At 61.8% G+C, this 19,474-nt stretch overlaps 3 protein-coding genes across 7 annotated transcripts; all 3 read left to right on the top strand.

Annotated features, from left to right (window-relative positions):
• The first annotated feature begins 482 nt into the window (after positions 1-482).
• On the top strand, positions 483-2,305 carry LOC100456082 (mastin-like). The gene is made up of 5 exons (XM_024234059.2): positions 483-543; positions 718-898; positions 1,050-1,324; positions 1,872-2,032; positions 2,135-2,305. Exons 1-5 carry the CDS (start codon positions 483-485, stop codon positions 2,303-2,305), a joined length of 849 nt encoding a protein of 282 aa, XP_024089827.2.
• Positions 2,306-6,713: 4,408 nt separating this feature from the next.
• LOC112129422 (putative serine protease 29) lies at positions 6,714-10,556 on the top strand. Of its 5 annotated transcripts, none has more exons than XR_008514768.1 (4): positions 6,714-6,949; positions 7,182-7,390; positions 9,623-10,022; positions 10,108-10,556. XR_008514768.1 is itself a non-coding variant. In XM_054534450.1 (4 exons), exons 1-4 carry the CDS (start codon positions 6,757-6,759, stop codon positions 10,168-10,170), a joined length of 957 nt encoding a protein of 318 aa, XP_054390425.1. In that variant the 5' UTR covers positions 6,714-6,756; the 3' UTR covers positions 10,171-10,556. The 5 variants fall into 5 exon arrangements, 3 of the variants coding, with proteins under 3 accessions (XP_054390425.1, XP_024089705.2, XP_054390426.1); XM_054534450.1 differs by having other exon boundaries at positions 7,090-7,390; XR_002911830.2 differs by lacking the exon at positions 7,182-7,390.
• Positions 10,557-12,129: 1,573 nt separating this feature from the next.
• Positions 12,130-17,544, top strand: LOC100454376 (putative serine protease 29). Its single transcript, XM_063717816.1, is given in 7 exon segments — positions 12,130-12,152; positions 14,007-14,188; positions 14,353-14,533; positions 14,629-14,734; positions 14,736-14,895; positions 16,895-17,058; positions 17,188-17,544. Coding segments are annotated over 7 exon segments (972 nt in total). The 3' UTR covers positions 17,344-17,544.
• The last annotated feature ends 1,930 nt before the right edge of the window (positions 17,545-19,474 follow it).

Below are 19,474 nucleotides of genomic sequence, written 5' to 3'. Positions count from 1 at the left end.
GCAGTGGCGCGATCTCGGCTCACTGCAAGCTCCGCCTCATGGGTTCATGCCATTCTCCTGCCTCAGCCTCCCCAGCAGCTGGAATTACAGGCACCCACCACCACGCCTGGCTAATTTTTTGTATTTTTAGTAGAGACGGGGTTTCACCGTGTTAGCCAGGATGGTGTCGATCTCCTGACCTTGTGATCCGCCCGCCTCAGCCTCCCAGAGTGCTGGGATTACAGGCGTGAGCCACCAAGCCCGGCCAAGGGAGGAGATCTCTGGGCACGTCTTGAACCCACAAAGTGGGGCTGCCCAGCCTCCGCCCACTTCCTGTGATGGAAGGATAAAGGGGGCCATGAGTGAGACGGCCCCAGGAGGGGTGTGTGTGGAGGCTGGTGTGGCAGGGAGCTGCTCCTGTCACAGCTGAATCCCTGAGCTCAACCTCCGTCCCCAGAAGCTGGTGTTTGGGGTCCCCCTCCCCACTGCAGGCCTCTCCACAGATGCTGTGGCTGCTGGTCCTGACCCTCCCCTGCCTGGGGGGCTCCGTGCCTGGGAACTCAGGCGAGTCCACCCCATCCAATGCCCCTGCTGCCCCAGGACCCCCTCCCTACCCTGGGCTCAGAGCACCGGCCCCGGGAGGCGTGGGGACTGTCCGATTGCCAGTCTCTCCTGGTGCCCCTGAGCTCTGGGAAGACCCTCGTCCATCCCCATCATGGCCCTCACTTGCTTCCCTAGAGGCCGGCGTGGGGCATGAGTTGGTGGGCATCGTCGGGGGCTGTGACGTCTCGGCCAGGAGGCACCCCTGGCAGGTCAGCCTGAGGTTCTACAGCATGAAGACAGGTCTGTGGGAGCACATCTGCGGGGGCTCCCTCATCCACCCAGAGTGGGTGCTGACCGCCGCCCACTGCCTTGAGCCGTGAGTGGAGCCTGCCGTCCTCTCGGTGGGTGGGAGTGGGGGTGGGGACGGGCAGGTGTCCTGTGTGCCAGGGTCCCCTCCCGGGATTCAGGGAAAGCCCCAGTCCTGAGGGTCCGGCCTTACTCTGAGAGGTGCCCGTTCCTCTCTCCAGGGAGGAGTTGGAGGCCTGCGCGTTTAGGGTGCAGGTCGGGCAGCTGAGGCTCTATGAGGACGACCAGCGGATGAAGGTGGTTGAGATCGTCCGTCACCCCCAGTACAACGAGAGCCTGTCTGCCGAGGGCGGTGCGGACATCGCCCTGCTGAAGCTGGAGGCCCCGGTGCCGCTGTCCGAGCTTGTCCACCCGGTCTCGCTCCCGTCTGCCTCCCTGGACGTGCCCTCGGGGAAGACCTGCTGGGTGACCGGCTGGGGTGACATTGCGGACCACCGTGGGTGTCAGGACGGCTTGCTGGGGAGGACGAGGGGGCTGGGTCTTGCGGAAAATCCCTCGCTCTGTGGCCTCTGGGACCCCCTTTGCGAGCGAGTGAATATGGCACCTGGGTTTTGGACAGGACGTTTCTGTGACAGACGTCAGGAACGGGGATTGCTCTGGGCAGGCAGTTTTGGCCACCACTCCAGACCTGGTGTTCCCCGGCTCCACTCTGCCAATGGCAGCCGAGGCCAGGCTCCTCCGCTGTGGACGGAGGGTTGGTCCGGGGTCCTGAGCCATGCAGCTTTGCCCCTGCTTCCAAGAGGAGCCCTGTGTCCTGCTGCTGGGCTGGCGTCCAGACCCTCAGATGTCACATGGTCAGATCCTGACTATAGTGGACTTGGGGAAACTGAGTCACTGGGTCAGGATTCGTGGGTGGGGGCTCCCCTGTGCTCTCTGCTGAAGGTCGGGGAGGCCCCACATTGGATGGAATGAGGTCTTTGTTTTAAGGAGGAGGCAGGCCCCCCACCTCTACATCCAGGTTCATCTCCACGTTCTCCCCACAGAGCTGCTGCCCCCACCCTACCATCTGCAGGAGGTGGACGTCCCCATCGTGGGGAACAGGGAATGTGACCAGCAGTACCAGAATGAGTCCTCGAGCAGCGACGACAGGGTCATCCTAGACGACATGCTGTGTGCAGGGAGCGAGGGCCGGGACTCCTGCCAGGTGGGATCCCAGCCCCACGCTGCCTCCTCCGTCCCCCTGCCCACCAGCCCCGTCGCTGTGGGTGCACGCAAGGGCTTTGCTGAGTGCCGTCTCTCCCCACAGGGCGACTCCGGGGGCCCCCTGGTGTGTAGGTGGAATTGTACCTGGGTCCAGGTGGGCGTGGTGAGCTGGGGCAAACTCCACGGCCTTCGCGGCTACCCCGGCGTGTACACCCGTGTGATGAGCTACATGTCCTGGATCCGCCAGTACGTCCCACCATTCCCCAGACCCTAGCTGGGGTGCAGTGGGGTCTGCATGATCCAGGAGGGCCTGTCTTCCTTGTGGACACCCCTGCTGCTCCCCAGTCTCGGCCTCACCCTCCCGCAGGTCCCTGCCCTGAGACCCTTCTGCTCCTCTTGACCTCTCAAGGCTCTGTGTTTTCCTGCTGGCAGGGGGCTCGGGGAGCCGGGGAGGGGCCCTCAAAGATGAGTCGGGAGTGGAAACAGAATCCCAGAAATCCTAGACGGCTGCTTGTGACTTGACTCCATTAAATAGTGTGGAAACCGCTCCGGGTCTGTGGTGTGTGTCTGGACTGTGGGAGCAGCTGGGGGGTCACAGAGTGTCCTGGCACTCTCAGGCCAGGCAGGAGAAGAGGGATGGGCCCGAGGGCTGGGAGGGAACGGCTTCTTTCCGTCCCCCCTCCACGGCTCAGGTCTGTCAGGGCCATTGACATTGGAGTGTCAGTCCCAGGCTGACGGACTTCTCCCTCCCTCTGCTTTCCAGAGCCAACTCCTCCTAGGACCCCTGGGCCCTGACCCACCACCAGGGTCCTCCTGAGCCCGCAAGATGTGGCCCTGAGAGCAGCTGGCACGGTGCGGGCGTCCCGGTGCCCATGGGGCCCGGTTCTTTCTCCCGCTGCTCTGGGTCCCTCGACTCCCAGACAGTGTTTCCAGCCAACTCTAGACTTTCTCCTCCTTTTCTGGCACAAACTCCTCTTTTCTGGATTTCAAAAGTCCTAAGTCAAGATTCTCTGGTTTGTGTTCTGCAAATGGGATCCCAGAGTCCTAACCCCAGACATGCTTCCTACAGGGGCTACGTGGGCCCTGGGAAGCAGGGGTCCCCTGGGTGCCTCTGGATTTTCTGGCTGTGACATGTCCTGCTGGTCAGCCTGGACACCTGGCCTGGGGCACAGGGAGGTGCCTCTAAGTGCCTGGAGCCTGAGATTCTTGGGGGGTGCTGGTGGAAGTAGAGGGCCCTGGGGTGGTGGAGAGGGCCCTGGAATGGTGGAGAGGGACCTGGGGTGGGGACAGCACAGTGGGGAGGGGTGGGCAGCTCAGGGCTCCCATCTGTAACCTGCCTGGTCTCTACCTGACTCCAGGCCCTACACCGGCCCCTCGTCCCCTGGGAACCTCTGGGACAAATGGCTTTAGTGGAAAGAGTCTGCTGTCTGTCCTGAGTCAGGCCATGGGGTCCTGTCCCCCTATCTTGGGCTGCATCGGCCTCATGCTGGGTGGGGTTGGTTGTGGCTCCTTGGCTCTGCGGTGATGCAACATGGCGGCGGGGCCCGGGGCTGGGGTGCAGTTGAGTGACGCTCTGATTAATCTCTGTTTGAACCCAGAGCTCAGAAGCGGGTGCTGGGGCTGCTGAGCCGGCAGAGCAGGGGTGTCCAGAACGGCAGGCAGGGGGCCACGTCAGGGCCGGAGAGCCACTCCCTCCCCCATCACCGTCTGTGCACGGCCTGTTGGAGGTCAGCCCCACAGAGCTGGCGTTCCCTGTGGGCATCCTGGGGCTGCCCTCCTGTGCAGGCCCCAAGAGTCTCAGGCAGAGCTCAGCTTGGCGGGACCTGCCCCAATGCTTCAGTCCCCTCCCATCAGTGCCAAAATGTCACTTTGGGAGCCACGCGGCCATTCAAAATCTGAAGGCTCGACAGCTGGTCTCCCTCCCATGATGCGGAGAAATCTTGGAGACAGCTGGAGCTTCTGCCCAGAGTCTGCTCCCGGGGGCCTCTCAGGTCATTTCCTCCCCAGCCCCACACCCCACTCCTGCCAGATGCAGTGGGAACAGGTGGGTCATGGAGGGGTGCACAGACACCCCCCTGCACCCCGGGCATGAGAGAAAGAAAGCCCCTTCCTCACTCCTGCAGGCCATGCCCCTCAGCTCAGAATCCTGCTGTGCTCCGAAGATTTGTGCTCCCCCCAAATCCAGATGTTGAAGCCCTAACTCCCAGTGTGATGGGATCAGGAGGTGGGTGCTTTGGGAGGCGAACAGGGCACTCGTGCCCTTAGAGAAGGGACCCCAGAGAGCTCACTCATCCCTCCCAGTACTGGAGGACCCAGAGAGAAGGCACCGTTTATGAACCAGGAGGTGGGTCCTCCCCAGACCCCAGCCACGGTGGCTCCCTGACCTGGCACCTCCATTCTCCGGGGTCATCAGGAATGAATCCCCGCTGTGTGTAAACCGCCTGGTTGTGGTGCTGTTGCAGCCGCCGGAGCCCCTTCGGGCACGGGTGACCCAGGCCTCCTCACAGGCCAGGCGAGGTGTCTCCAGGAGGTCTTTGCTGACACGAAGGCCTGGGGCTGAGCCGGCTTCCTGGGGCGGGGGTGGGCACCACGCAGGGAAAGAGCCCGAAATTCTCCCGCCCACTCCGTGAGAGGAGCCGAGCACCACGGCCACAGGTCGAGAGAAAAGGGAGATCTGCAGAGGCAGACGGAAGATTCGTGGGACTCGGGGGAGAGGGTGACAGGGACAGGAAGCGACAGCCACCAGAAGGGTGTGGGCTTTTCAGGGTGATAAAAATCTCGTAAAATTGGGAATGGCGACAGCCGCAAGCCTGCAAATGCGTGAAAATCTACAGAGTCGAACCCTTTAAATGGGTGAATTGTTAGGTTTTTGTGAACTCAATCTCAATAATGCTGTTAAAAAAAACCCAGATAAATGTGAAAAAATAAAAAAGAGGCTGGGCACAGTGGCTCACACCTGTCATCCCAGCAGTTAGGGAGGCTGAGGCGGGCAGATCACCTGAGGTCGGGAGTTCGAGACCAGCCTGGCCAACATGCAGAAACCCCGTCTCTACCAAAAATACAAAATTAGCCGGGCGTGGTGGCCCGTGCCTGAAATCCCAGCTACTCAGGAGGCTGAGGCAGAATTGCTTGAACCCGGGAGGCGGAGGTTGCAGTGAGCCGAGATCACGCTATTGCACTGCTGCCTGGGCAACAAGAGCAAAACTCCATCTCAAAAATAAAATAAAATAAAATAAAATAAAATAAAAATAAAAAAGTCTTCATTTCCCCAATTCTTTCACAACTGCAAAACCACAGCATGAATCCCTTGAGGGGCCTCCTGATCACATGGGCCCACACACAGCCCAGCCTCCTGGGCACCCTCCCTGCACATCGGGTGTTTGAGGGGCCTCCTGATCATAGGGGCCCACACACAGCCCAGCCTCCCAGGGAACCCTCTCTGCACATCGGGCACCAGGGTCTTCCAAAGGACAGTCACCAGGGCCCTGTCCTCCCGAGGCAGGACCCTGGGTGTGTGCAGCAGGACCATCCTGGGTGTGTGTGGTTATTGGAGTGTGGGGAGTCCCCCCGAGAGGTCTTGGCAGGGGTGGAGTCTCCCTGTTCAGGTGGTCACTGGTTTGGGTGTGGTCCTGTGAACCCCAGCGTGGGTGGGGCCCAGCAGCATGGGATGGCGCTTACAGGTGGTGGCCGGGACACTGGCGCCCACTGGCGTCCTCCACCCTGGTCCCTCACCTCCCAGGTTCAGTGCTGATAGGAGGCCTCTCCCAGGAACAGAGAACTCCCTCGGGTCATGGTGACAGTCCTTTTTTTTTTCTTTTGAGACGGAGTCTCACTCTGTTGTTGCCCAGGCTGGAATGCAGTGGTGCGATCTCAGCTCACCGCAACCTCCCTCCCCCAGGTTCAAGTGATTCTCCTGCCTCAGCCTCCCAAGTAGCTGGAATTACAGGCACCCACCACCATGCCCGGCTAATTTTTGTATTTTTAGTAGAGACGAGGTTTCACTGTGTTGGCCAGGCTGGTCTCAAACTCCTGACCTCGGCTGATCTCCCTGCCTTGGCCTCCCAAAGTGCTGGGATTACAGGCGTGAGCCACCGCGCCCGGCCGACAGTCCCTTCTTTGCTTCCTCTCTGGCTGGGGGAGGCCGAGGTGGAGCGCCCCCACCTCAGAGATCTCACCGGTCCTGGCGCTGGGGCTCTGGGGCCTGACTGCTGAGGAAGCCAGGGAGCCTTCTCCTCCAGGGCCCACGGACGCCCGATGCCCAGGAGAGAGGCAGGAAGAGGGCGGGAAGCTGCCATCCCCGCCCAGTCCCGCCTGCAGGCCTCCCACTCAGCCGGGCCCGGAGCTCTTCCAGGTGGGTGGGAGCTGGGGGCTCCGTCTCAGGCCCACTGGAGGAGACAGCGGCCGATGCACCGGCCCCACCTCCCAGGGAGGGCGTGGACCGTGAACCCCTGGGCTGGAGCCCAGGCCACGCCCTGGCTGTGCTGGGGCGACTCCTGCGGGGAGAGGCCTTTCCTGAGCATCGGCGGCCTGGCCCCGCCCCGGCATCTCCCACAGCATCGAGCACCCCTTGAAACGCCCCATTCAGTGTCAAGGCCGCCACCTCCACCGTGGGCCTTCCCCGGGGCCTGCTGCAGATCCTGGCTAAGATGCTGATGGGCGGACTTGGGAGGAGAGAAGCCCCGCCCACAGGAGGCACAGGCCCCGCCCACTTCCTTTGCTGAGAGGATGAAAGGGGCTCGGAGACGCCCAGAGGCAGAGGGCAGAGGGTACAGAGACCGCGATGGTGAGGGCCAGGTTTCTCTCGAGTCCTCCCAGCACCACACCAATCCCAGACCTGCCCTCCCCCCAACCCTGCAGATGCTGTGGCTGCTGTTCCTGACCCTACCTCGCTTGGGGGTCTCCGTGCCTGTGTTCCCGGGTGAGTCCTGGCCCATCCAATGTTCCCACTGTCCTGGGACCCGCCCCCGACCCCAGGCCTGCTCTGACTCTGGCGGGGTGGGTGCTGAGCACCCCCTGGAAGCCGCTGGCTCACCCTGGGCTCTGGGGAACTGTGTGTAGGAGGCCGTGCTGGCCCTGGGCAGGGCACCTGGACCCCTCACAGCCCGTCTCGCCACGTCCCCAGATCCCAGCCCGTCTCGCCACGTCCCCAGATCCCAGCCCGTCTCGCCACGTCCCCAGATCCCAGCCCAGGGACTGAGTGGACGCACGTCGTAGGGGGCCACAGCGCCCCTTCCGGGAAGTGGCCATGGCAGGTCAGCCTCAGGACCTTCAACAAGGAGCGGGACCAGTGGGGACACAGCTGCGGGGGCTCCCTCACCCACCCCCAGTGGGTGCTGACTGCGGCCCACTGCGTGGCACCGTGAGTGGCTCACCCGGAGGCCCGTGGTGGGAGATGTGGGCGGGAGGAAGCGGAGGGGCCATGCAGTGTGGCGGGGTGCTGTCCTGGGGCAGGAGGTGGCTCAGGTTCCAGGCGACATTGAGCCCCTGGACGTTATTTCTGCTGCACTGGGGGTCCGGGCCCCCCTGCCCTGAGAAGCAGCTGGTCTCTCCCAGGGATGCATGGGAGCCACAGACATACAGGGTCCAAACTGGACCCTGATAAAGTAACGCTCTATCGCCATGACCAGCTGATGAAGGTGGCCCAGATCATCCTGCACCCCAAGTTCAACATGAGCCTGTCGGCCCCAGTGGGGCGCAGACATCGCCCTGCTGAAGCTGGAGACCCCCGTAATGCTGTCTGAGCTCTTCCACTCTGTCTCCCTGGCCCCCCGACTCACTGGTGCTCCTCCCGGGGATGAAGTGCTGGGTGACCGGCTGGGGGACCCTTGGTAAGATCAGGGGAGGGGGGCGGGGAAGGACTGGGCAGAACTCACGCAGGGTGCGTGGGGATGGCAGGGGTGCGCCTGGGCCACAGGTGGGCTGCAGGACCTCTGGTCGCCTGCTCCAGGCCTCCTGCTGGGGAGGCATCTTTAGTTCTTGTTTAAACCTTGGAGAGAGCTGCAGGAGCTGGACACCATTTCTTGGTTTGCAATTGTCTTTTTTTTTTTTTTTTTTGAGATGGAGTCTTGCTGTGTCCCTCAGGCTAGAGTGCAGTGGTGCAGTCTCGGCTCACTGAAACCTCCGCCTCCCAGATTCAAGCGATTCTCCTGCCTCAGCCTCCCAAGTAGCTGGGACCACAGGTGCACACGACCACACCGGGCTAATTTTTTGTATTTTTAGTAGAGGCAGGGTTTCGCCATGTTGGCCAGGCTGGTCTCGAACTCCTGACCTCAGGTGATCCACCTGCCTTGGCCTCCCAAAGTGCTGGGATTACAGGCATAAGCCACTGCGCCTGGCCTCAGTTTGCAGCTGTCAAAGCGAGTGATACATCTGGATGGCAGGACTCCTAGGGGCTGGCCAAGGATTCGTACCCAGGGCCGTGCCTTCAGCCCATGGCTGTCTGGCCTTGCTGCCCAGGCACGGTCTGTGTCTGTACTTTTCCGATGGAAGATCCTCGGGGGACAATGGGCTCCTGTTTCACTTCCTGGCCCTGTGCTCTCAGGCTGTTCATATGTAGATTCCGTGCTTGTTCTGAGAACTCCCTTTGTCCACATGCCTCGCGTTGATGTGGGGAAACTGAGGCTGGGGGGTGGGGGGAAGGGCGTGCCCAGGGTCACGGAGCCACGCCGTGCTTCTCAGAGAGACTCCCCTCAGCCCTGGCTCCCGGGCCTGCTGTTGCTGACCTGGCCTGTGTCATTGGCCACTCGTGGTTCCAACCTTGGTAACCGCGGGGGATTCGTATGCTGGACTCGGCCCCTCAGTCCCCCTGAAGAGCCGGGGCTCTGAGTGTTTTCCTCTGGGACTTACGTACGATGATGAGAATTTCATGATGTGGTTTCTCTTCCCAAAAACCCTCTTTATGGCGGTTGTCAAAGACAGGCCACTGCACCTCGCTGCTCCCCAGAATCACAAGACCCCGCCAGAGCTAGTTCTGGCTTATTCTCTGAAAGAGGTCTGGCAGCCAGGTGCGCTGGTTCACGCTCATAATCCCAGCACTTTGGGAGGTCCAGACAGGAGGATCACTTGAGCTCAGGAGTTCCAGACCAGCCTGAGCAACATAGCAAGACCCTGTCTCTAAGAAAAAAAAAAAAAAAAATTAGCAGGGCGTGGTGGGGAGCGCCTGTATTCCTAGTGACTGGGTAGGCTGAGGTGGGAGGATTGCTTGAGCCCAGGAGGTCAAGGCTACAGAGAGCTATGATCATGCCACTGCACTCCAGCCTGGGCAAGAACGAGACCCCGCCGCCAAAAAAAAAAAAAAAAAAAAAAAAAAAAAAAAAAAAAAAAGGTCTGGGTTTGAGGCTCCCTTCCAGGAGGCCTCCCCGGCTGTCTCCAGGACCAGAATGTTGCAACTTTTCTTCTTGACTGGTAATAAAGTAGCGAGATCTTCCAAAAGCCAGAATCCTGAGCAGCTCAGCCTCCACCCCGCGCCGCGGTTCCCAAAGCCCAAGGATGAGCTAGCTGTCCTCTCCCCGACACCCATCCCAGGTTGGGACAGAAGGCGCAGCTCTCAGTGTGACCCACGGCTTCAGTGTGGCTGTTGCTTCTCTTCTAGATGGATTTTTCTCTTATTTGTTGGAGCTCCGGTCTTTAGTTTTGGGAAGGTCACGTTCTACAGCACTGCAGCCCTGCGACTCCCTTCCAGCTTCCGTTGGAGCTTGAGTGTGTTGTTTCTGCTGAGCGGGAACATGAGCCCAAAAGGGGCTGCCAGCCCAGGCTCCCTGGCAGATGGATGGAGGGCCTGGACCCACCAGGAACAGCCATGCTCACTCACCCAGTCCCTCCCCACAGCGCCGCTGCCCCCAGCCCCCCACCTGCAAGAGGCCGAGGTCCCCATCGTGAGGACCCGAGCTTGCGAGAGGATGTATCACAAAGGCCCCGCTGCCCACGGCCAGGGCGCCATCATCAAGGCTGACATGCTGTGTGCAGGGAAGAAGGGGCAGGGCTTCTGCCAGGTGAGACCCCAGCCCTCCGTCCTCGGCGTCGGCTGTGGGAGCTGCTTTGCCATGGGGCTGTCCCCTGACTGTCCTTCCCACACAGGGCGATGCTGGGACCTCCCGTTCTGTTACTGGCTGGACACCTGGCTCCAGGTTGGCGTGCTGAGCTGGGGTGTGGCCTCCAGGCATGGGGACTACCCTGGTGTCTACACCCGGGTGATGACCTATTCATCCTGGGTCTGCCAGCACGTCTCGCTGAAGCGTTGAGGAGGCTTTGAGAGCTGGGGAGCCGACCTGCCCTCCTGCCATCCCCGCTGGGCCTCCCCTCCGCTCCTCCTCCTGCCTCCAGGCCCTGTTCCTGCCCACCCCACCTGGCCCCTGAAGTTCCCCGTCCTTCCCTGACCTGGGGGTGAGGACACAGCGGCAGGGGAGGCTCAGAAGCTGGTGTCCCATGGATGTGGGTGAGGGAGGACGCACCCAGGGACCTTGCCTCCTGCCTGGGTCTGCCATGCTATTAAACTGTGTGAACAGCAGCTTCTGAATCTCTGATTCTCTCATGTGTCCTGGGCCATGGTGGGGACTTCCTGGTACACATCTCAAGGTTCTGGAGGGCTCAGGGCCAGCCTGGAGTGACTGCACCTTCAGGCTGGGTTGGGGGCCAGTGGGGAGGGCGTGTGGTTACTGCCCCATTCTGGGAGGGCTCCGCTTCTTGGAGGCAGCCCCTGGGCAGCTCAGCCTCCCCGCCCGGGTTCCCACAGCCCACGGATGAGCTAGCTGTCCTCTCCCCAACACCCATCCCTGGTTGGGACAGTTGTTTGTTCATTTCCCTCATTCCCCCAAATCTGTGACATCAAACCCAGCCTCGCTGCACCCCACTTCAGACACGGAGCCACACTGCGGGGCCAGCAGCCTGAGCCTGCTCCCTCGGCCGTGTCTCCTCCTTGGACCTCCTGGAGTCTTGGGGTCACCTGAGGACAGCGCCTCCCTGAACTGTGGGGTCTCCGTGGAGCTGGCTGCCCTGGAATTTGGGGGACCCCAGCTCTGCCCCTGAGCAGCTGCTCCCTCACCCTTCCTCTCCAGGAAGAGGAGCCGCTGTGGGCGTGGGTCCCCATGGCTGCCCCTAAGACCCCGAACGGGACACAGTGGCCCCGTCACAGCCACAGCCTGGGCACCACGAGGCCCTGTGGTCCCAAAGCCCCTGCCTGGTGAGCTGTGGCCACTCCCACTTATCTGGGAACAACACTCTCCGTCCCCCACTTTTGGGGGAGATGGGAGCACCCCACTGCGTGGGCTTCCTGGAGCCGCAGGGAGGCCCTTCCTCCACCCTGCTGAGCCCCTCCTGCTCCCTGGGCCCCTCGGAAGCGAGGGATCCACTCCCTCCCGGAATCCACTGACCACCCCCCGCCCAGGGTCTCCTCCACAATAGGGGCCTGAGGACAGCTTCCTCGGGGGTCTCTCTGCATCCCCTCTTGGCCCCACCAGGATTCTGGATTCTTCCCACAGCCCAGGCTTCCTGCGTGGGGCCACAGGGCCCTTGACCCCTGGTGGACCTGGATGTCCCCAGACTGCGCATCAGATCAGGTTTCTGTTATCAGGGGCATGCCGGGAAACGGCTGAGAAAGTACAGGGAAGAAATGCCGGGGAAAACACTGTGGCGCCCGCTCTCCAGCTCTGGGTGGTTGGCTGCCTCGTCAGCTCCCCCGCCAGCCTCCAGGCTGGGGCAGGACTGCCTTGCCTGAGATGGATAGGGCAGGGGGTGCCGAGAGTGGCTGCCTCTGCCCCTGGGCCTCAGCGGGAGGGTCCCCCTCGGTGCCTGACATTCTCAGGCCCCGCCGCCCTGCGGTGGCTGTGAGTATCAGATGGGATCGTCTGTCCATCCACCTGACAGGCGAGGGGCCGGGGCACCACTGACCTCCTCACCTCCGGCAGAGGAACTTCTGGCTTTTAGTGCCAACTGCCCCACCCCAACTACATGTGCCTCCAACTTGGGAAACCCGAGGTGTGCGGCGGGGGTGGGGGGCACACAGAGATGGGGAAGGGGCTTAAGGCTTAAGACTGGAGAAGTTAGGAAGAGTTTGGGGGCAGGTGGGGGCCCAGGCTGGAGAGGGAGGGAGGAGTAGGGACCATGCGGCCTCAGGGAGCACGAGGGTCAGGCTCCCTACACTCTGGGCAGGATGTGAGCCCCCGAGCCCCCTTTCATTAGCTCCAGCTGGGGTCCCAGCACCCGCTGGTGGAGGGACGGGCCTGGAGCTCCAGGCCTTTCTCAGGGTGCCTGTGACCTCTTGGTGGAGGGGCCCCAGAGGATGAGCAGCTCTCACCGAGGCTGGGGACAGACGGCCCAGGCTGCAGGACGTGGGCACGCTGAATCCTCTGGCACGGGACAGCCGAGTCCCAGTCTCCTCCTGGGTCCTCCCTCCCTCCTCCCTACACCTCTCCTCTCCGTCCCTTCCCTCACTGCCTTTCTGGCGGCCTCTGAGGTTGCCGGTCCTGGCTCTGTCCCCGAAGCCCCCTGCTCCCTGAGAGAATCACAGCTTTGGCGCCACCACACCTCCGAAGCTCTTGCCCGAGACCCAGGGTGCAGCCATGGCACGTCCAGGACGGCATTTCTGCCCCTAGGCCCCTCTGGTCAGCACTGCACGGGTGTCTCTCCTGTCTCTGGGGCATAGTGCTCCTGTGGTCCCGGCTACTTGGGAGAGCTGGGTGGGAGGATCTCTTGAGCCAAGTGGAGGCTGCAGTGAGCTGTGATCATGCCACTACGCTCCAGCCTGGGCGACAGAGCCAGACCCTGACTCAATTGTGTCCCGAAGGCCGCTCTGAGGACGGAGGACCTCACCCCAACCACATCCACCATGGAGGTGTCTCCACATGCAGACCCCAGGCTGAGCCGGCCAGAGGACACCTGACCAGAGTGGGCTTGGCCGGTTGTGGTGGGCACCATCATGGTGGGTACCTCGCTCAGACAATCTGCTGGGCCTGTGGCCCCTGTCCTGGGAGGAGCCGCACCTCTGCACGGGGCCACCCGTCACCTTCATGGGGTGCTGCAGCGCATGAACTGCTGGAAACTGTCCTGGGGACCCCATGGTGGAAGGCAGAGGCTTGCCGCTGCCTCGGGCTCCTTCCTGAGCTCCAGATCTGAGTTTTTTCCAAGGGCCCTGCCTTCCAAACCAGCCCTGTGATGCTGTGACGTCCTCGTGGAGGAACAGGCAGGCTGGAGGGTCCCAACCCCGCCGTGGCCGCTCTCTGCCCTCACCCTCTCCTCTTACCCCTGTCCTGCCAGCCCAGGCTGCAGAGTGGGTGGAGACTTGGAGGGTGGGTGGGAGAGAGAGTGGAGGAGAGGGTGAAGAGACGCCTCCTGGACCTGAGGCCACCACAGGGCCCCACCCTCCTGCTGCCTTCCTCCTGTGGCTGACGATAAAGGGGCTCCGAGGGGCCAGGGGAGAGAGCTGCTGAGTCCCGGCACGGTAAGGGCACCGTCCCCTCCCTGATGCCTGCGGGAGGCTCCCGGCCCCCACCCCTGACCCCGGATCTGAGCCCCAAGCCCACACTCCACGCCCTCCACCCCGACCCCGGGTCTGAGCCCCCAGCCCGCACCCCACGCCCTCCACCCCGACCCCGGGTCTGAGCCCCCAGCCCGCACCCCACGCCCTCCACCCCGACCCCGGGTCTGAGCCCCCAGCCCGCACCCCACGCCCTCCACCCCGACCCCGGGTCTGAGCCCCCAGCCCGCACCCCACGCCCTCCACCCCGACCCCGGGTCTGAGCCCCCAGCCCGCACCCCACGCCCTCCACCCCTGACCCCGGGTCTGAGCCCCCAGCCCGCACCCCACGCCCTCCACCCCTGACCCCGGGTCTGAGCCCCCAGCCCGCACCCCACGCCCTCCACCCCGACCCCGGGTCTGAGTCCCCAGCCCGTACCCCACGCCCTCCACCCCTGACCCCGGGTCTGAGCCCCCAGCCTGCACCCCATGCCCTCCACCCCTGACCCCGGGTCTGAGTCCCCAGCCCGTACCCCACGCCCTCCACCCCTGACCCCGGGTCTGAGCCCCCAGCCTGCACCCCACGCCCTCCACCCCTGACCCCGGATCTGAGCCCCAAGCCCACACTCCACGCCCTCTCCCTGCAGATGCTGCTGCTGCTATTCCTGGCCGTCTCCTCCCTGGGGAGCTGCAGCTCGGGGAGCCCAGGTGAGTCCCGACCCCACACAACCCTCCCTTCCCAGGGACTCTGCCAACCCCGTCCCCAGGATCCAGGGGACACGTGCACGGCCCGGCTTCTGCCTGAGGGCAGGCGGGGGGTGAGGCTCGGGTGGCAGAGGCCGGGCTCCCTGACCTCCTCCTGGTGCTCCCAGTGCCCGTCCCTGAGAATGACCTGGTAGGCATCGTGGGGGGCCACAACGCCCCCCAGGGGAAGTGGCCGTGGCAGGTGAGCCTGAGGATCTACAACTACCACTGGGCCTCCTGGGTGCACATCTGCGGGGGCTCCCTCATCCACCCCCAGTGGGTGCTGACCGCCGCCCACTGCATTTTCCGGTGAGTCCCGGGCCGGCGACCCCACCGAGGGGAGGGTGGGAGTGGGGCCGCCCCAGACCAGAACCCCTGAGCAGCCCAGGTCCGTTCTCCCCCAGGAAGGACACCGACCCGTCCACCTACCGGATCCACGCCGGGGACGTGTATCTCTACGGGGGCCGGGGGCTGCTGAACGTCAGCCGGATCATCGTCCACCCCAACTACTCTGTCTTCTTCCTTGGGGGCAGACATCGCCCTGCTGAAGCTGGCCACCAGTGTGAGAACAACAAACACTCTCGCGGCAGTCACCTTGCCATCCCAGTCCCCGGAGTTCACTGAGAGGGACAACCGCTGGACCACAGGCTGGGGCATGGTCGGCTTGTCCGGTGAGAGCCAGAGGGACGCGGGGCGGGTGTGCGGGGGGGTCCTGGGAAGGCTCATGAAAGACAAGCCCTTGGTTTGCACATTCTGGGGTTTCTCTTGCTAGGGTTGGGGTGTAGGGTTCAGGTGAGCTGCCCTGGGGATACAAGCTCATAAAACAGAGGGAGGAAAGAAAATGAACCTTTGGGGTGTGTGGGAGGAGGCACCGACTGCGCTGTGTGTGTGTGTTTGGAACACGCATCTTACTCATAGACTTGTTGCAAGACGTGTTCTTCATTTTGTGGAAAAGCAAATGGGTTCAAAGAGGGCACGAATTTACCCATCTGTCCATCCCTCCACTGAAGGCTGCAGAGACCTGAAGCTTTCTTCCTTTCCTGCTTCCGGCCTCTGTTCTTTGAAAGTCAATACCTGGTGCTGTTCTGGACCATGTAGGCCCCACCACCCTTTTCTAGAGTGTGTGCATAGGTCCTGCCTCTCTTTTCTAGAGAGAGAGAGAGTGTGTGTGTGTGTGTGTGTGTGTGGTCCCATCTCCCTTTTCTAGAGTGTGTGTGTACATCCCGCCTCTGTTTTCTAGAGTGTGGGCATAGGTCCCGCCTCCCTTTTCTAGAGTGTGTCCGTAGGTCCTGCCTCCCGTTCCTAGAGTGTGTGTGTGTGTGTGTGTGTGTGTGTGTGTAGGGTCCCACCTCCCTTTTCTACAGTGTGTGTGGGGTCCCGCCTCCCTTTTCTAGAGTGTGTGCATAGGTCTTGCCTCCCTTTTCTAGAGAGAGAGAGAGAGTGTGTGTGGCTGTGTGTGTGTGTGTGGGGGGGACCCGTCTCCCTTTTCTAGAGTGTGTGTGTACGTCCTGCCTCCCTTTTCTAGAGTGTGTGGGGTCCCATCTCCCTTTTCTAGAGTGTGTGGGGGTCCCATCTCCTTTTTCTAGAGTGTGTGCGTAGGTCCTGCCTCCCTTTTCTAGAGTGTGTGTGCATAGGTCCTGCCTCCCTTTTCTAGAGAGTGTGTGTGTGTGTGTAGGGTCCTGTCTCCCTTTTCTAGAGTGTGCGGGGTCCCATCTCCCTTTTCTAGAGTGTGTGCGTAGGTCCTGCCTCCCTTTTCTAGAGTGTGTGTGTGTGTGTGTGTGTGTAGGGTCCCGTCTCCCTTTTCTAGAGTGTGTGCGTAGGTTCCCACCTCCCTTTTCTAGAGTGTGTGCATAGGTCCCGCCTCTCTTTGCTCCCAATTTAAAAGTTATTGGTGGATGGGGGGGTAGGATGGGGGGAGTGGGCACAGTGACTCACACCTGTAATCGCAGCACTTTGGGAGGCCGAGGTAGGAGGATCACTTGAGCCTAGGAGTTCAAGATGAGCCTGGACAACACAGGCAGACCCCATCTCTACAAAAAATTAAAAAATATATATATATTGGTCAGGCACAGTGGCTCACGCCTGTAATCCCAGCACTTTGGGAGGCCAAGGCGGGTGGACCATTTGAGATCAGGAGTTCGAGACCAGCCTGGACAACATGGTGAAACCCTGACTCTACTAAAAACACAAAAATTAGCTGGGCCTGGTGGTGGGTGCTTGTAATCCCAGCTACTCAGGAGGCTGAGGCAGGAGAACCGCTTGAGCCCGGGAGGCAAAGGTTGCAGTGAGCAGAGATTGTGCCATTGCACTCCAGTCTGGGTGACAGAGCAAGACTCCATCTTAAAAAAAAAAAATTAGCTAGGCATGGTGGTGTGTGACTGTGGTCCCAGCTACTTGGGAGGCTGAGGCTGGAGGATCGCTTGAGCGTCACTGGAGCCTGGGAGTCAGAGGCTGCAGGGAGCTATGATTATGCCACTGTACTCTACCCCGGCATTTCCATTCTGGGTTCCTGCAGCTTTAGAGGTGGAGCCCCTTTGACTCCACCTTAGGCTGTGTAGGCTGAGCATCCCAGGTCCTGAGCTGAGGCTGGGGGCAGGGAGGGGTCCTGCCTTGGTGCTGGTTGGGGGCCCCTCCTGAGCCGCTCCCGCCACCCGTGGCTTGTCTCTGCAGATATGCTACCGCCTCCTTACCACCTGCAGCAGGTGAAGGTCCCCACACTGAGCAATGCAGACTGTGAGCAGCAGATCCACGATGCTTTTCCTGGTGCTGGAGACAGAAAGTTCATCCAGGATGACATGATCTGTGCCGGCCGCACGGGCCGCCGCACCTGGAAGGTGAGACCTGGCGCCTCTCTCCTGCCATCTCTTTTCCTGTCTTTTCCCGTCTGCGGCCCCTGTCCAGTCTGGACCTGGATGTGCAGGGTCCTGGGTCTCTGGTCAAGCTGGGCCTTCTCTGCTCCACAGGGCGACTCAGGCGGCCCCCTGGTCTGCAAGAAGAAGGGTACCTGGCTCCAGGCGGGAGTAGTGAGCTGGGGATTTTACAGTGATCGGCCCAGCATTGGCGTCTACACGCGAGTCCAGACCTACGTGCCCTGGATCCTGCAGCAAATGCACCTCTGAGCCCCAGGCCCCTCCCAGCTCCCCAAGAATCCAGTTCCTTCCTTGTCCTGGCCCCTCCGCTCCCTGCTCCTTCCAGCACCCACCTACTCTGCTCCTCCATCCCACATGGTCCTTACTCCCCTCCACCTTTTCAGACCCATCACCTTCCTCCTTCATACTGGGAGGAGGAGGCATGGGAGGTGGTTTGAATGGGAGTGAGGTTAGGGATGGAAGTCCTGGAGCCAGTTTGCAGTGTCGTCTCATTAAACTGTTAGCAAAGCAAACCAGAAAGTGGCCAGTGTGTTCCTGAGTGTGGGTGCGGCTGGCGGGCAGTGACTGCGGGCTTCCTGATGTGGGTCCATCTGCTCTGGACGGTCGGGCTGTAGACATGGCTGCTCCAGACCAGACATTCTTTGGTGGTGGAGGGAAATGATGAATGGGGTGGCAAGAGCAGGGGAAATATTTTGTGATGACTCTACTCTTGGGGGCCCAGCTCCCAGCCCAGCCCTCCACTAAAAGTACAGGTCAGCCTCATTACCAACTTTCATCCATCTACCATCCGTCTACCCATCTACCCACCGAATCCATCCGCTCATCCAACCATCAATTCATCCATCCATCCATCCACCCACCCATTCACTAATCAATCCATCCATCCATCCATCCATCTATCCGCTCATCCATCCACCTATCTGTTGATCTATCCATCCATCCACCCACCCACGAATCTATCCACTTGTCCGTCTGTCCATCTGTCCGTCCACCCACCCACCCACCCATCTAACCTGCCCAGCTCTGCCCAGCCCTGCCCAGCCCTGCCCAGTGCCCAGGGCATCTCCAGGGTGCGGCACGGGAGGCTTCTGGGGAAACCCAAGCACAGTTCACATCCCTAGCTGCCGGGCCACTGTTTGCCCCGGGATATTGGAGCATTTAGCATTGAGACTTCTCATATGGCCGCCCTGCGCCCGCCTCACAGAAGGTCTGGGACTAGGGCTGGGTCAGGGAGGCTGCTGGGCTGTGACGGGGCACCAGGCATCCTCAACCTGAGATGGGGAAGTCTTCGTTCTCCTTTCTCTTGCACCCCCCACCCCCAAGGTGAGGGTCAGGTGAGGCTGAGAAGGCTGCTGAGCACCCAGAAGGGCAGCTACACTCTCCTGCTGGAGAAAGGGGCTTCACGGAGAAGCTGGCCCGGGAGGGTGTCTGAGTCTGGTCCCTTCTGGCTTCACACCATGAGTGAAGCAGCAGGGATCTCGTCTCTCCTGGCAGTTCCCTCCCACCCCACCTGGAGAGAACCACACAGGGCAAGGGCTAGATGCCTGGGCTCCCCAGTAGACAGGAGGGGCCTCTGTATTCAGACGGTGGGGTGTGGGGGGGAGGTCAGGGACAGATCAGAACTGTGGTGAGGGCCCCGTGCCTAAGGCAGGATGCAGCCTGGACAACGGCACAGAGCCCGCTATGCACAGGTCCCTTTTGCAACATTGCAGTTGGAGCAAGACCCACGCGGGTGCTGGGGCAGGCGCTGTGGCAGCCGACAGTGTGCCAACCATCCAGAGGCCCAAAGACCTGGGCCAGGGCCAGGGGTGGGTCTGCAGGCCCTTCACCCACGTCACCTGCTACCCGATGGCCGTCCCCAGGCCCTTCACCCATGCCACCTGCTATCTGATTGCTGTCCCCAGCACCCTCACCCACGTCATCTGCTACCCGATGGCCGTCCCCAGGCCTTCACCCATGTCATCTGCTACACGATGGCTGTCCCCAGGCCCTTCACCCACGTCACCTGCTACACGATGGCCGTCCCCAGCACCCTCACCCACGTCACCTGCTACACGATGGCCGTCCCCAGGCCCTTCACCCACGTCATCTGCTACACGATGGCCGTCCCCAGCACCCTCACCCACGTCACCTGCTACACGATGGCCGTCCCCAGGCCCTTCACCCACGTCACCTGCTACACGATGGCTGTTCCCGCGCCCTGCCACAGGGACAAAGGGGCCACCCTGATGAGGGACGGGAATCTCACTGACGTTGCCGCCCCTGGTCATAGAGGATGCAGGCCCACGGAGGCATCCTGTGCCCGTCCCTGGGTCATTTCAACGCTGTGACCCACCCTTTCCTGGGTCTGACAGCCTCTGGACAGCCCCTGGGCAGAGCC

The sequence above is a fragment of the Pongo abelii genome, chromosome 18 (genome assembly GCF_028885655.2).
Source record: "Pongo abelii isolate AG06213 chromosome 18, NHGRI_mPonAbe1-v2.0_pri, whole genome shotgun sequence".
NCBI lineage: Eukaryota > Metazoa > Chordata > Mammalia > Primates > Hominidae > Pongo > Pongo abelii.
Note: the sequence above shows the minus strand (reverse complement) of the source record. Positions and strands in the feature narration are given on the sequence as shown.